The 16,595-nt window shown below is 41.3% G+C and overlaps 1 protein-coding gene across 6 annotated transcripts in view; it reads right to left on the bottom strand.

Moving 5' to 3' along the window:
• Positions 1 to 3,905: 3,905 nt before the first annotated feature.
• Positions 3,906 to 16,595, bottom strand: part of RBM25 (RNA binding motif protein 25) — a 34,387-nt gene continuing 21,697 nt past the window's right edge. For 4 of the 6 annotated variants that reach the window (XM_069950834.1, XM_069950832.1, XM_069950835.1 and 1 more), the window contains exons 7-18: positions 15,521 to 15,709; positions 15,333 to 15,434; positions 10,953 to 11,215; positions 10,232 to 10,412; positions 10,019 to 10,108; positions 9,849 to 9,922; positions 9,621 to 9,771; positions 8,641 to 8,968; positions 7,865 to 8,139; positions 6,866 to 6,964; positions 6,268 to 6,315; positions 3,906 to 5,929 (exon numbers count right to left, since the gene is read on the bottom strand). In XM_069950834.1, the coding sequence (XP_069806935.1) occupies positions 5,837 to 5,929; positions 6,268 to 6,315; positions 6,866 to 6,964; positions 7,865 to 8,139; positions 8,641 to 8,968; positions 9,621 to 9,771; positions 9,849 to 9,922; positions 10,019 to 10,108; positions 10,232 to 10,412; positions 10,953 to 11,215; positions 15,333 to 15,434; positions 15,521 to 15,709 (1,893 nt within the window). In that variant the 3' untranslated portion in view covers positions 3,906 to 5,836. The remainder of the gene's footprint in view (positions 5,930 to 6,267; positions 6,316 to 6,865; positions 6,965 to 7,864; positions 8,140 to 8,640; positions 8,969 to 9,620; positions 9,772 to 9,848; positions 9,923 to 10,018; positions 10,109 to 10,231; positions 10,413 to 10,952; positions 11,216 to 15,332; positions 15,435 to 15,520; positions 15,710 to 16,595) is intronic. The other 2 variants (XM_069950836.1, XM_069950837.1) reach the window with 1 other exon arrangement.

Genomic DNA, 16,595 nt, shown 5'->3' with positions numbered 1-16,595 from the left:
TAATAACAATACTTTTTTTTTTTTTTTTACACATATACTAGAAGCCCCCTGGGGTTGGGGTTATTCCCCCCCCTGGGGTTGGGGTTATTCCCCCCCCTGGGGTTGGGGTTATTCCCCCCCCTGGGGTTGGGGTTATTCCCCCCCCTGGGGTTGGGGTTATTCCCCCCCCTGGGGTTGGGGTTATTCCCCCCTAGGGGACTTCTAGTATATATACTTTGATCTCTCATTGAGATCTTTGCTGTATAGTTATACAGCAAAGATCAATGAGATCGGCACTCGTTTGCTTTCAGCTGCTGCAGCCGAAAAAAAAACGAGTGCCGAGCCGGGGACGGCGCCATCTTGGAGCGGTCCCCGGCCGGCAGCAGTAACGGAGATCGCTCCTCCGGGGAGCGATCTTCCCCACTAGACACCAGGGAAGTGCTGCATCCGGTAATCAGATGCAGCTGTCATGTTTGACAGCTGCATCTGATTTCTGGATTAGCGAGCACAGCGATCGGACCGTGCCCGCTAATACCCGCGGTCCCGGGCTACAAGGAGCACCGGAAACCGCGGCGGTTCAGAGCGGGGTCTCCGCGCGGCCCGGCTCTGAACACCTCTTACGGGCGCATGACTTACAGGTACGTCATGCGTCCTTAAGAGGTTAAAGGAGTTATCCAGCGAAAATAGTTTTCTTTTCAATTAACTGGTTTCAGAAAGTTATATAAACTTGTAATTTACTTCTATTTAAAAATCTCTTATCTTCCAGTACTTATCAGATGCTGTATGTCCTGCAGAAAGTGGTGTATTCTCTCCAGCCTGACACACTGCTCTCTGCTGCCACCTCTGTCCATGTCAGGAACTGTCCAGAGCAGTAGCAAATCCCCATAGAAAACCTCTCCTGCTCTGGACAGTTCCTGACATGGACAGAAGTGGCAGCAGAGAGCACTGTGTCAGAGTGAAATGAATACACTGATACAGCCATAGGACATAAAAAAGTTTTCTAGGACTCCCTAGGGCTGCATCCAACTTCACCAGCTGCTGGTAATAAAATGCCACACGCTCGAGTTGCGCTCATCTCTAGTATTTACCAAAGTAGTCAGGATTAGAGATCAAGGGGCCTATTACACGGGACGATTATCGTCCGAAAAATCGTTAAATCGTTCAAATTTAAACGATAATCGTTCTGTGTAATTGCAGGCAACAATCGAAAAATTGTTCATATGTCACTGATCGTTGATTTAGATGTAAACCTAAAATTATCGTTAATCGTTCGCTGTAATTTCACATTCGTTCGCTCAATTTCCGCATTTTGTCACTAATCGTTCAGTGTAATTGCTCATTGTTCATTGTTTTGCTGGGATCAGATGGAGTAAACGTTCACAGTAACGATCGCAATAACGATTATTGTTCTGTGTAATATGGTGAACGATTTCCGGTAAATGATAAACAATCTCATTTGCGATTGTTTATCGTTAAAAATCGCTCCGTGTAATAGGACCCTAACACATTTATAGTGATAAGGAAGCGCTTTGTAATCTCTGCCATCCGGTCATCAGCTGCTGCCTTATAACTGACTGCAGCTCCTCCCCCAATGCCAGGGAGAAGCTGGATCCAATCCTGGGAAACTTGGAGAAGTCTCCTGGGACTGAATCCAGCTTTTCCAGACACCCGGGGAGGAGGGGCAGGGAGTTATAAGGCAGCAGCTGATGAGCGGATTCAGAGATAACTTCACTTCCTTATTACGGTAAATTCGCTCATCTCTAGTCAGGATTATAGATGAGCACTTACAGCAAGTTCAGGTTTGCACGCACTTTAAAGATCAGTACAGTGGTAACTTGGCTTAAGCATTACCTGGTTTAAGAGCTCACAGTTTTTCAAAATTGTGACTTGGTTTAAGAGCATTGCTTTGGTGTAAGAGCTCCCTGTACTGGGTGGGAGGGGGAGTGGGGGAGGGACATGGTCTGTATAGCGGGGTCTACAGCCCTGTACTCTGACCCAGGAAGACTCCCTCACCTTCCAAATCATAGCAGATCCACTTCAGGCTGGGGCTTACATCAGGGGACAGGACTGTGGAGGTAATCTCTGCATAGCTGTAACCCCTCTCTCCCTGGACAGAGATTGCTGTATGTATGTGCCCACATATGCTCATTCCTTCATGCTCCCTGCAGTCTCTGGCCGCCCTTGTGTTTCCCATCCTCCCCATTACTGTACAGTAACTTATAATATCACAGATTCTGCTGTTTCTGAATGTTTGTTTCATTTGTTTTACATATTATTTAGAATAATAAATCATTATTTTTGGGGTGTGGAACCAATTGTCTGCATTTCTATTATTTCTTATGGTACAATTTGCTTTGGTTTAAGAGTAGATTTGGATAACAAGTGCGGTCCTGGAACAAATTATGCTCGCAATCCCAGGCACCACTGTATTTGAATCCCAGTGACTGAAAAAGATGGATACAGCCCTGGGGCTGCCTTGAAAACATGTATACAGCGTATGCACAGAGCTTCAAAGGCCGAGCATATGGGTTCACACAAACCCAAACTTTACTGTAGGCTTAATCACCTCTAGTATGGATGAAAGGCCTACCTGATGCTGTACCAGGACCATTGCTTCAGTCAGCTTCTCATGACACTTAGGTCTTGGCCTTATTATGAATTTCAAGAAATTCTGTGTTTCCAGTGAGAAGGGTTTACACAGCACTGTACTAGATAGCATGTGAAGGGAGTACAGGTTACCGATGCACTGTTTTAAAGGAAACAAAAACCGCAGCATCACAAGAGAAAGGGTTAAACTTAGCTGCCACTGTTGCTGCTGATAATCTAAAAAGAAGAGATAATAAAGCAGTAAGTACACTCATCTGCCCTAAGCTGTATGGGTGCTGAGAGATGAGAACTCTTCATTAACTTTTGAGATACAGTGTGGATCATCTTTAGCAGGTGAATGGAAATTGGTACCCCTACTTCTTTAGTCTTGCTCTTTCTGTTGGTAGAGACAGATTTCCCTTGACAACAAGCAGCGGACAGCAGATTGCAGATTGGTGGCCAGAACTCAAGAGCTGTTTTCTCTATGTTAGGTATAACTCAAACAGAGGCAAGTTGTTTTAAACAGTGTCCAGAAAAGTATTTACTAAAATGTAATGAGACCTCACTGGGCCCTTTTAAAATATTGCAAATAATTGCTTTAGAAAAGGTCATTGATTTTCACAGATGTTACACTAAAAGTTCGGGTTCATCCATCCATCTTGCAGAGTGTTTAGGGTTTCAGGAACCAGAACTTACTGTAGTTTCGCTCATCTTTTATTTTAAAGTGTCACTGTCGTATTTTTTTATTTTTTTTGCAGAAATGAATAGTCCAGGCGATTTTAAGAAACTTTGTAATTGGGTTTAATAGGCAAATATGCCATTATCTGCATTCAAAAAGACTCCCCCCCCCCCCCCCCTCCCTCCTCTCTCTCATTCACTGCTCATTATCAGGAAATCATCACTCTCTTACATCAGTCGGGCCCCTGTGTAACCTATGGAGAAGGGAGGGGGGAGAAGGGAGATTAGTCACCAGCAGAGAACAAAGGATTACACAGTGGGAGCTGTATGAAAGCCAGTATTCAGAGGTCAGAAAGGTCAGTGCTGACTTCAGAGGAGATAGCTGTAAATTAACTCTGTTGTCCTGTTTTGGTGCCTCATCTCCCTCCACCCCTACCCTCTCCATAGAGAACCATGAAGACAGGGGAGAGAGCTTCAAACTGCTTTTTCATGATAAAAATGCATTTTTTGGCTAATAAACCCAATTACAAAGTTTCTTAAAAATCGCATGTTGCACTATTGTTTTCTGCAAAAGAAAGAAAAAAAAGAAAAAAGAAAAAAAGGACAGTGACACTTCAGGCATTACATTGAACTGAAAACCTTTAAAAGGCAAAGAACACATATCAAATATATACATTTTAATGTTTGAACTATTTACAGAACAAGCCCTGGAAGGCTCGACACAGTTTCCAAATACAAGTTGTCTGGCAATCAAATCACAGCTTCCACATTTTAGACAAACCAAGGTTTTAAATACAATAACTGATATTGCAGCAGTTTTACAAAAAAAACAGCAGTTCAGGTTCAAATTTAATCAGTCCCAATACAAAATAAATATTGGTCAGCTGTACATTACCACTACATAGAATATAGCGTGATCTAGCAACCCCCAGATTAGAGAGTGTATAACCCTAGCACATGCTGATGAAGGAAAGCAGGACGGACATTCCCCAGAAGGCATTGCACTGCATCTAAAGGAGAATGACACTTAACTTTGCAACAGCTTATTTAAAGGGGTATTCCAGCTTCAGTTATTTAAGTCACTGGTTAGCTGATCGATGCTAGGTCTTTTGGGGCGTCAGCAAAGGGGAAACCATTTCCCCCAGAATCAAGGTGGTTAAACACAGCAGTCATCAATCATGTGCCTTTCCACTCCATTCAGTCTTTAGTACTGACACACAGCCAATAACCGTGAGACACTGAAGGCCGTAACCGGTACCACCATTGAATTGGAGTAAGTTAAGCGGTGGGCGCTTGCTCAACTACTGCTCTGTTTGGACTCCTATATTGCAACTGGGTGGAAGTACACTGGGTACTCTGTTTTGGTGACTTATAGGGGTACCGGCAGTCAGACCCCAATCTAGCACCCATCCCGTGACAATGTTTTAGATCCTTTTAAAAGACTTCCTAAACCTGACCCTTGAAATATCTGCGGACAAGGCAACCCATCCTTCCTACTTCCTTTTAAGGGTCTTTTGAGATAAAATAAAAGTGTGCTTATCCGTCCCCACAATTATTGCCAAAAACACATCAAATGGAAATCTGTGACTGTATGAATTTTAAGTATAAAAGAATATAACAAAAAAAACTACCTTTTATTATTGGGCAAAATAAGATTTTCCTGACAGCAAACTTTTTTTTAATTTTTTTTTGTTCGGCTAGTCATGTTAAATAAAGGACATTAAAACGGGGAGTAAAAAATTTTGAGCAAGAAATGTTGATATAAGACAATGCAGCGTTGGGTATTACAACTGAAGAAAAAAAAAAACGAATTCGGCCCCATTGCACGAAATACGGCTTTTCAACTGCGCAAAAACAGCACCGTATGAGCAAGACCTTAGGAATATGGCTTAAAATGCTCAGGGTAGGAGACAACTATTGTTAGTGGGAATTTAGGCATAAGCGATATGCTTCTGAATCACAAAACGGGGTCAGAAGAAAGTAGTGTAACACCAGGAAGCCTAAATGATGGCAGGTCGCATCGTGTGCATCCCTCAGCCATCAGGCATGATGTGTAAGGGGTCTTGAGACAACATTTCTTTCGGCAATGTAAGAATGACACAGAGTGAAGAAGTGTTCATTTAAATTAGCGGACCTGTCTTCAAGTGAATAAAAAAAAAAGACTGTTCTTCGTATGTACAACAGGCGTGGAACTTAAGTGCAAACAGTTTGCAAAACAAATTGGAAACTTTAATATGTACATGAGCACAGACTTGAAACACACCAGGAGATGCCATTGTACAGTAGCTGCAGTTTTTAAACCGTACCAGTCGCCATGCTGGTTTACTCTTGTGCCTAAATACTGTGATGATCTCTAAGGAGTTCAATAGCTGAGAAGTTACCATTATTGGAAAAGAAAAAAAGAAATAAATCACACTGTCTATACTAAAGTCCAGATCTTACACGTGTCTGAGGACTGTGGAATCATGAACTTTGCTAGAAATCTGGGGCCGCGACATATTGTTTCTGTTTTTGTGGCCCTACTGACAGCAAAGATGTAATGGCATCGTTTGAATTTTTTTTTTTTCTTTTTAAATTAAGCCTTTGATGAGCTTTACTTCACGAGACCTATCTTTTTTGCTTCAGTTTCATATATTAGTAGCCTCCACATTTTCACTATGAATACTTCTGCTTCTTCATCCAGCACCTGTGGGAAAAAGAAAATAAATGCGTGAGAAGACTATGAATGTCATGATTTGTTCTTAAAGGTGTGCAGGATTTACAGGCCCAGCAGCAACATCCAAAGGAAACCTGTATGCCACCACCTCCAACCATGCATCATCTGGTGTACAGGCTGGAGGTGGCCCAACTGTGTATTAGAGCTCTCTTTCAATTCCTTTCTCTAATATTCTTATACTTTTGCTCCAGTATTGTAATGACTTACAGATATCATCACATTCACATGTATAATACTGGTGCATTTTGTCTGTCAATGAATGTATACTGAAATAAACACTTGCAAAAACAAAACGGGGGGAGACTTACCATGGCAACATCATCTAAAATGCTTTGCGGTGAACTGTGAGCCATCACCTATAATAGAAATTAAAAAAAAAAAAAATCAAATAAGATATCAGAAATGTAACACGATTTGTCAGATACTTTTATTTGTCCCATTTAAATGTGAAATACATATCTATTCTGCCAGTAATGTTTGTATTACAACTGTAAGAGAACCCCCTCTACAGTTCTTGCTAACCTAATAAAGGTTTAGAAGAACCATAGGAAGGAAGGCACTCTGGTTCTTGGGGCACGAATACACACCAACAGGTAAATGGACTAGGGTTTTTTTGCCTATATGAGCAATCCTAAAGGCTTTACCCCATTGCATTCAGTGTTCCTTAGGTCTATAGGCAGGTAGACAGCATTACACCTCAGTATTTATGAGCATGCTTTCTGATGCAGTGACCTAGTGCTACCATTATAAACAACGCACAGAGCTAAGGCATCCGGCTCCTGTACATGTGTACATGTGTATTTCTGACAGTGCTGTGGCTGACACGGTGTCAGCACAATGAGCTCTATAAATACTTTCTGCATGGAAAACCACCTCACACCACACTTACAAACTACAATTACTTACTTTGGAACACACAAAATCAACTAGCGTAGCTTCTTCCTCGCCAATATATTCAATGATCTTCTTATTGATCCACGGTCTAATTCTACGCTCCATTAACGTCTAAGAAGTGGAGATGAATTAATTAACATGTTACAAGTCATGTACATAAACACTATGGAAAACATTAGTCTACATCATGCAGCTACATACAGGACACTCTTGGCATACATTGGGTCAAGTGATTTAGACACATCTTTAAAGGGAACCTGTCACCCCCCGGGGCGGGGTGACAGGCTCCCGACCCCCCCCCCCCCCCCCCCCGCTACAGCCCCCTATACTCACCTGATCCCGCTTCTGGATTCGGTCAGGTCACGGAGATATCAGCCGCTGCAGCCCGGCACGCGCGCTGAGAGTCCAACGCTCATAGAGAATGACTTAGAGTCCAGCGCGCACCGGGCTGCAGCGGCTGATATCTCAGTGACCCGACCGGATCCAGAAGCGGGACCCGGCGGAATCAGGTAAGTATAGGGGGCTGTAGCGGGGGGGGCTGGGAGCATGTCACCCCGGCACGGGGGGAGGGGGTTGGGGGAGGGGTGACAGGTTCCCTTTAAACTTTAGAAGTGGCAAACCCCTTGCTATAGACTTAAAGCGAATGCCGCCAGCCTCCGTGTCATGACGACACTCTATGGGAAGCTCACGCACCGCATCACTCAGTGTCTCTCCAAGCTGAAGAATGAACATGTTCATTCTTCAGCGCCAAGAGATGCAGAGCGCAAGCCTCCCATAGAGTGTCATTATGACACAAAGGCTTGCTCTGTATGAACGGGGCCTAACAGGGAGTTTGGACAAATTTAAATTATCAATCTATTTCATATTTCTTACTTTCTATCAGATGTGGGACAGATGCCTAAGCTTCACCATAACTAAAAGAATTAAGTAATTGGTATGAAGGGTTTGGTAGCTAACAAATTTCACACAGCCATTAATAAAAGTCACTGAAAACCCCCAAAATGCACTCACGTTGTCAACAATGGACCAATCCAGAGGATACGCAAACAGCTCTGGTTTAGCTGTGGGGATTTTCTCTATAAGACTCTTGATATGTTTGCGTTTTTCTTCAGTGTTCACATTATTTTTGGCAGATGCTTTGTCGTCATCACCATAATCCAACGGCACCAGTTTCCTTTTCCGAGGTACCTCGTCGCTGTCTTCATCTTCAAATTTATTAAAAACACTATCTACTGGCAGCTTCTTCCTTTTAGCAGCATTTGTTTGGCTTGGACTACTGGAAGCACCTGAGTTTTAAGGCAAGATGGCAAAACATTATATAGTGTTACAAGACTACTACTCATAGTTGCTGCTGCTACTACATACATTTCAGGATTTTAGCATTTAAAATCCACTGAAAAACACAAATAATATTAGTACTCAACCTTTACTATTCTATCCATTAAGGGGATTTATTATATAAGGAAAAGCAGCAACCTTCTAAAATGTATGCAAGGGAAATTGAAGGTATTATCCAGGATTAGAAAAGAAACATCTATTTTCTTGAAAAAACAGCACCACCCCTGTCCCTAGGTTGTGTGTGGTATTACAGTTCAGCTCTATTCACTTCAATGGAACAGAGCTGCGATACCCACACCCAGACTGGGGACAGGGGAGGTGGTTTCTGGGAAAAGCGGTCATATTTTCCTTTCCTGGACAAACCCTTTAAAAAAAAAAAAAAAGAGAGGTCCCACTGTTACGTGGATAGTCACTTTACAGTTGAGGTTGGAAAAGTAAGTCTAACTCACCTAATTTGAGACTGAGACCTATTTTTGGTCGGTATTCCTCTTGTGGTTGCTGTTCTGGTGAATTTTCATGTGGAATAATAATACCACAAGGAGATTCATCCCCAGGGGAGTTAGGGGTAGCGTGGCCACTACCAGAAGAGACAGATGGGGCGGAGCTAATAGGCCGCATAGTAGGCTTAAGGCAGGGCTTTGGTTCAGGCTCTTCTTCCTCCTCAATAGGTTCCTCAATTTTCTCCTCTTTGATGGGTTTCTCTTCTTCCTCTTCTTCAGATTCTGGCTGTGGCTTAACCTGTGGTGGCTGCCTTCGCCTTTCTGCCTCTTGTTCCATCTGCATTGGAACACACAATGATCATTTACAAGTACAAAACATACATATACTAATATTGCATTTGGTCTACTCTGAATACAGATATGAAAATTTCACCATTTAAACCCTACAATAGAAAGTTAATCATTCTGCTACATGTCAGAAATTTAAAGGGCTTGTCCAGGCTTAGAAAAACAACTGCTGTGCTTTCTTCCAGAAACGCCACCTCTTCTGTCCTCAGTTTTTGCATTTTGCAGCTCAGTTTTATTGAACTGAATGTAGTTGAACTGTAATACCTTGCAACCTGAGTTCAGGGGTGGCGCTGTTTTTGCAAGAAAGCAGCTTTGTTTTTTGTTTTAACAGTGAAAACCCTTTTAACTGGCATAATATCAAACAGTCACTAGACTAACTGTCCCAAAACACATAAGAGCAAAATTACACAAATCTGACAACAATCTAGTGTGAATAGTCATACCCCGGATACATGTTCAGGGATCAAACGGGCACTTGCCCGAGAACATGCCAGAGAACACATGCACACTCGGCCAACCATGTGTATAGAAGAGTCAGAAAGAAAGAACAGCTATGATGCATTGTCACCTTAACACATAATTTACACCACTTTCAAAGAGGTTTGCTAGTAAGTGGGGGAACAAATCCATTTAATACAGACCCTCTGAAGCTCAGCATCCGGATCTGGATGTCCCTCTGCTAACAACCGCTGCCTGATTTCCTCAAGCTCTTCTTTCTCTCGTTTGCGGTCACGCTCATCGCCTTCAATTTCTTTTTCCCTGTCCCGTAATCTTTTCTGGAGTGCGCTACCTCTGAAAAAATAAATAAACAGGATTCACATTTGTGGACATGCAAAAAAATAAAAAATAAATTCAAAAACTACACATACCTGTAATACTTTGGATCATCTCTGTCATCATCATAATCTTCCAAAAACTCCTTTAACCTTTTGGCTTCTTTTGCCTGTTAATGCAGCAGGAATAGAAGTGTAATGAGAAAAGGTGGTGTTTGGTGGAATGGATTGGAACATATACTTTGGAACATCGCAGAAAAACATACCATATCTCTGCGTTTTTCTTCCTCCCGTTCAGCTTCTTTTTCATAATCTCTAGCTTTTTTCCTCTCTCTGATCTCCCAGTTTTTAAGACGCTAAAAAAAGGAAGGAGGACGGTTTAATTGTGGCAGTGTATCCAAATGCGAAAACTATTTTTTTGAATTTCATCTAAAAAAAAACCCAACATTTTTAAATGCTGAAATCATGTTTACACTTACCTCTTGGTATGCAGCTTCCTTTTCACGCAGTTTTCTTTCTAGTTTTCGTCGCTCATACGTTTCTTCTTCATCTTCCTCTCGGTCCCTTTTTTTCTCTTTTTCTCGGTCCCTTTCTCTGTCTCGCTCTCTCTCTCTTTCCCGCTCACGTTCCCGGTCCCTATCCCTATCTCTGCTTTTCTCCCTGGAAGAGAAGAGAAAAAAAGTAAAATCTCTTGGTTTTTTTGGTATATGCTAGTTAGCAGGTCTGATGCACTGGGGCCCAGCACACCAATATCTTCTCTTATTGCTGACGCACCTCATTATTCTTCATGTTTGGCCAGGCTGGGAACTGAAAGGTTTATATACTTGAATAGTAATGAAGTACATCAGCGATGGGAGGAATCTGTGAACTGGGGGCTATAACTATAACCATAGCTCTGTAGATGACCAAGTCTGCTTGAGGCAATAGCATAGCAATGATCATTATAAGTGATCTAGTGTTTGCCTGTAAGAGTCCCCTGGTTGGACTTAAAAAGTGTTTGTAATAACCACAAAGGAAATTGTTCAAACTATACAGTAAAAAATTTTTTGATCCTGCACGGTCAACGTTATAAAATGCAAACAAAATTATAGACCTCCAAAAGTACTAAATTTAGTTTCTCTTTCAATTTCACCTTACAAATATTTTTCCCCCCATATTACCATACATTGTATATTTAAATAGAAATTGTCAGAGGTTTACCTTGATCGACTCCGATCTTTACTGTGATCTCTTCCACGATCTCTATCCTTGTCACGATCTCTGTCTCTATCGCGCTCCCGGTCTCTGTCTCTCTCTTTGATTCTGTCGCGATCTCGTTCTCTCTCTTTCTCCTTCTCGCGCTCTTTGTCTCGTTCCCGTTCTCGCTCTCTTCTCTCCCGCTCGCGCTCCCTCTCTCTCTCCCTCCGTTCTTTCTCAAACTCTTGTCTCTCCTTTTCCTTTTTGCCCTTTTCCTCTTCTAGTTTCTACGAAAAGAGACAGGACATATTAATGCAAAAATTATCTAGCGACACATACAAAATAAAAAACGAAAAACAAAAAGACAATCGAATGTGTAGCAAAAAAGAAAAAAAAAAAAAGGCACAAGACTAGATTCCGTGCAAGTATATAGCTACAAGGACCAGCAATCTCCAACCATGGTTTTCTAAGGGATCCAGAGCTCAAGCCAAAGCAGCACTTCATATCCAAATGTGGAGGGGGGTAGAACGCTAGAAAAATAAAATAACATGGGACACATGGTGGCTAGAATACAGAGCACTAGTACACAAAATTGTCCATTTGTTGACCTCAATCGCAGTAAAAGAATATAGCTGTACATAACTATTTTTCTTTTGTCAATACCATAAAGGTAGGCGCACAATTAAGTCAGTCACCCCCAACCCAGAGGTTCAAAACAGCAAAGCACTGGTGTCAATCTCGCTACTCTCCAGCTGTTACAAAACTACAATTACCATCATGCCTGGACTGCCAAAGCTTAAAGAGAACCAATCACGGATGAAATTACTTTTTTTATTCCCTAATTCAATGTAACTCTTTTTAAGAGTTGGCACGAGACAGGAAACTCCCGTCATGCAGAGCGGCAGGATAGGTTCCCATGATCCTTTGTCCGCTGGTCCGTTAATTCACAGTGGTCTCGCGCTATACAGCGCTAGATTGCTGTGTATTATCAAAAGTGCCTGTTCTCTGACCTATTCATGAAGATACAGACTGCCTTTGCAGTCTGTATCTTATACTTTACCTAATCGTCTGCTTCGGTACAGCAAAGACGGGCGCCGCCATCTTGATGACGTCACTTGCGTTCCAGCGCTGGAATGTAAGTGACATCATCAAGATGGCAGCGCCCGACCTTGCTGCACCGAAAAAGAGGATTAGGTAAAGTAAAAGATACAGACTGCAGAGGCAATCTATAGCTTCATAAATAGACTTAGGGAGAGATGAACTTTCATAATAGGGGCAGTAAGTTTTAGGTGACTGGTTCTCTGTAAAGCTTTTTCTGTCTAGGCGTGACAGGAATTGTAGTTCTGCAACAGCTGGAGGGCCTGAGTTTGACATCTGTGCACTAAAAGCCCAAAAAGCTGGTGACCAGGTGAGGCAGGCGTCAGTCAGTCATTCAGAAATCACGTCTTTCGAAGTATTTTACAAGAAAGGCTAAATTGCTAACATGAAATGCTGCTTTTAAGAGCAAAAGGAACACAAGAAAAGGAAAGTGGAGTGTGTACTTGTGAGCTTTTAAAAGCTGTAAGTACACCAAGGCCCAACTCCATACTGGTAGGCATGTTGAGTAAATGCAATGGCAACATATACCTACAACAAGACTAGGAATATGTCAGCAAACTTACAAATGTTGGTTTAGCTCTTCACAGAATGATGCTAAACAGAGAAACTGCAGGAAGGTTGGAAATCACTTGCGACATGGAATCTACAGGGATATCCATTGGTTCCATAGCAATAGCCAAAAAAAATATTTTATTGTGGGGGGGAGGGAAAAGTGTGTCTAAGCCCAAAATACCTTGAACACATTGGAAATAAGACATCCACAGATTTTATCCATCCTTGTTAGCAATTGTTTTGAATTAACTTACAGATGATGTGCTAGGACATGGCTCTCCAACACGGGATTAACTTTGCCTACAAGCTATGATTCTGGGAGGAAGAGCAAGTACATTTTCAAAGACAAACAAGACCATTCTGGGTGCACAAATGTCTACGTATCACATAGCTTAGATTGTATCGCTTTTACCAACACATGACTTCTCACTCCTTCGATCTCATTTTACAGATAATTACACTACAACATTACAATCATGGCATTTTCTTTCTTTTTTTTTTACAGAAAATAAAAACATCCAAAAGAAAATCATTGAAAGACATCTTACCTTTACAACCAGCTGCCTTTGGATCCCGGGGGGGAAGAGTATGTACAGGTAAGAAGGGACAGAGCAAGGACAGACAGAAGGGAATGCATTCACTATGCAAATGCAGGAGGTCATGGCCCAATGGGATTAGCCTAGCGTGTCTCAGCAGTACAAGCATTGCGAGAAACAAAAAGAAATAATAGAACACAAAGTGCATCACAAAAGGAGAACTGTATATATAAGTGGCCAGGGATTACATTGGAACTGTACTGTATCTCTCTTTGAAAACTTACCTCTTTTGGACATTAGAACTGTAAAGTATCTCCACCAGAATCATCAATACTTACATTTTAATTTCTAGAAGATCCAAGTTTCATGTGTTGATCCAAAAAATATTACATGCAAGGATTATTTAAATCCTGGGACTAGGGGCTTATAGCATATACTAATTGGGTATAGAAATAAGGCTACGTCTTTGGCCATATATTGGTTATCTAGATTAAAGGGGTATTCCGCTCAAACATAAGTTTTCATACGTTGCTGCCCATGGTGAGACTAACAATTACTTCCATACTTGTTACCTTTCAGTCTCCTTCCCAGAATTCTGAGCAGCAGCTGTCTGCTAAAGACACAGAAAACAGCGTGTGAGCTTTTCTCTGTCTCCCTCTCTTCCTCCCCTTCCTTCTGAGATGGCTGGTGTAAACAAGTCCCTGGCAGGCTTTATCTTCAACTTTACAGCTTCTTTGTAATGCTCGGAGGGTTAATCTGAGGTAAGGTTGCTGAAGAACTCAGTAATTAACCATCCTAGCATTACAAAGTTGCACATAGGGACTTGTTTATCATCAGTCTCAGAAGGGAGGGGGGTGGGGTGGGGAGACAAAAGCTCACACTGTTTTTTGTGTCTTCAACAGAAAGTAGCAGCTCAGAACTGAGGGAAGGAGACTGAATAGATAACAATTGGAATTATTGGAATCACCATGGGCAGCAACATATAAAAAGTTATGTCTGAGCGGAATAGCCCTTTAAGTTGTTCCCGTGTATGTGTAGTTTTATTTGCACTTTGTTAGTATTAGAAGAAACAAAAAGGGAAGGAGAAGGATAGGGTAGGTAGAAATCACAGCATAGACAGGAAAAAATTATAAGAAAAGTCTTACCTTATTGTCTTCAGATTCATCAGTGCTGTAAATGGACACCCCCTACATTACTCATACCCTGACAGCCATAAGGAGGCTGCAGTGTTATTTTAGAAATCCCTACCAAACATGCAAAGGTTCACTGTGCTCCGTGAGCTCTACAAAAACACAGCAGAGCCTTTACAATCACTCCAAATGTCAGAACTGAACACAACCCCTTTGCAAATAAGGTTCAGATTAAATGCAAATGATTCTCAAGCATATTGTCTTACTGCACGTCTGCAGAACAGTATAATACAGAGTTGCGTACTCTGTCGGCCTTAAGACTTACTTAACACAGCTTAGATTAACTTGTAAACCTACAGAAACGCTGAATAGGAACAGCTCTTATACAGAGCATAACCACCCACAGTGCACAACACATAGGCCCCCTTAAAACCATTCCGAAGTTGTTCAACAACCAAGCCAGTTGCCGCTTTGCACATTTTTCAGAGGGGGTATCCGAAAAATATAGTAAAAAAACAGGAGCTCATACTTACATTCTTATTCCACGTTACTTTCCAAGCTGAGTTTCATCTTGCATTAGTCACCATATGATCTCTATCATAATGGTGGGGGTCAATGAATAGATTAGCTTTATAGGGAATTTACAAATCTTCCATGCATCTTAACTGTTGCGCATGTGGAAACCACTGATCTATTTTGATTCACTAAAAGCATGTAGAAAGCTTTTTTACTCATTTAGCTCTTCAATACAGTAAGTGTGATGGTGTTTAAGCTATGGCTGTATATGGTGGTGAGGTGGCTATAAATATTTAAATGCTCTTAGCTTTCGCTTGATGGCATAAAGCTTAGTCAGTTTTTTTTTTGTTTTTGTTGCCACATACTATCAGCTGAAAACATGACTGACAGTAACAGCGCTTTACAATGGTTAATGTCAATCGCTATTTAGGAAAGACAAAGCTGAATTTCACTCTCTACATTCATCTTCTCTGACATATTAGACATGATGCTTGTGTTAAAGCTATGTGGGCTCTTGAATCTGTAAGGAGCACATTTTCACCAGAAAAAAAGGAGACAAAAACAAAGATTACCTTGTGTGTATCTCTGAATTTACTGATCTCGCGTGATATCAGGTCTCGCTTATCTTCTTCCATTTCTATGGCGTTTATGTCTTCTTGCTGTGAGTGAGTAAGCTGAAATTGAGTGTTGAGTTCATCTGTTTCTCCGGCATGATGAATAATTTACCCACACCACCATCTTCCCACAATAGTATACTCACTGATAACTCTTCCTTCTTATCTTTCCTTTTCTTTTTGGGGTGTGATTCAGAGTCTAGAGATGGAGCATTGAGCTCACTGGAATACTCTTTTATCAGAACATCGATTGCACTTCTTATAACACTATCCCGTCTTTTTGTTTCTTCGTCAAGGTCATCGTCTTCGTCAGCTGCTGACTCAGGAAGGGCATTCTAAAGGATAAAAAATAAATAAATAAAGGGTGTTAATTTAAAAACACGTTGGTTACCCAACAATTTTGTGTTCCTAAAGGACTTCACTTTACACCAGTGATGGAATAATGCAAACCTTACTTGTAAAGTTGGCGTGCAAGGAGGCATAGCCTGCTGCTATGCCAGGTTTATTACAATTTATGCAAAGGCAGTGTAAATCATAGCTAAGATGCTTATGTAGCTTTCAGAAGCACAGTGCCTGAGCAGCTTCATTGTCCAATACATATATAATTAAATGTGAGACTTTGGGACATTATAGCACTTAGGCTGGGTTCACACTACGTTTTTGCAATCAAAGTTTTAATCCTTTTTTTTTTGCAAAAAAAAAAAAAAAAAAAGGGGATGAAAAACTGATGAAAAAAATTGTGTGACGTTTTTCCATTACACAAAAAAAAAAAAGGATCAAAACAAATCAGTTTTTTTAGCATACACAAAAAAAAGTGGTCGACCTCATTTTTGTGTTTTTTTTTATAATGGAAGTCAATGGAAAAACGGATCAAAACGGATGCACACAATTGCATCCGTTTTTTTTCATCAGTTTTTTTGCAAACAGCGTAGTGTGAACCCAGCCTTACAGATATTGTATGCATTGAGTTTTACCTGTCTCTGCTGACTTTGCTTTAATTACTTTTAGTCACTATTGTTATGGTGCTTTTTTCACTTCTACAGACTCTTACCCCAAAGGCTTCTCTCATGCTGCAATATCTCTCAGATACAGGCTGAGTGACTGCCTTATTCAGCGTGCTGTACTACCATGTTTGTTTACTAAGGACGGCTTGCTCTGTACCTAAGCTCTTCTAACTTGAGTCATCCTACATCAGACTGTATGCCCTTAGGAGCAGGGTCC

The sequence above is a fragment of the Dendropsophus ebraccatus genome, chromosome 13 (assembly GCF_027789765.1).
Source record: "Dendropsophus ebraccatus isolate aDenEbr1 chromosome 13, aDenEbr1.pat, whole genome shotgun sequence".
Lineage (NCBI taxonomy): Eukaryota > Metazoa > Chordata > Amphibia > Anura > Hylidae > Dendropsophus > Dendropsophus ebraccatus.
Note: the sequence above shows the minus strand (reverse complement) of the source record. Positions and strands in the feature narration are given on the sequence as shown.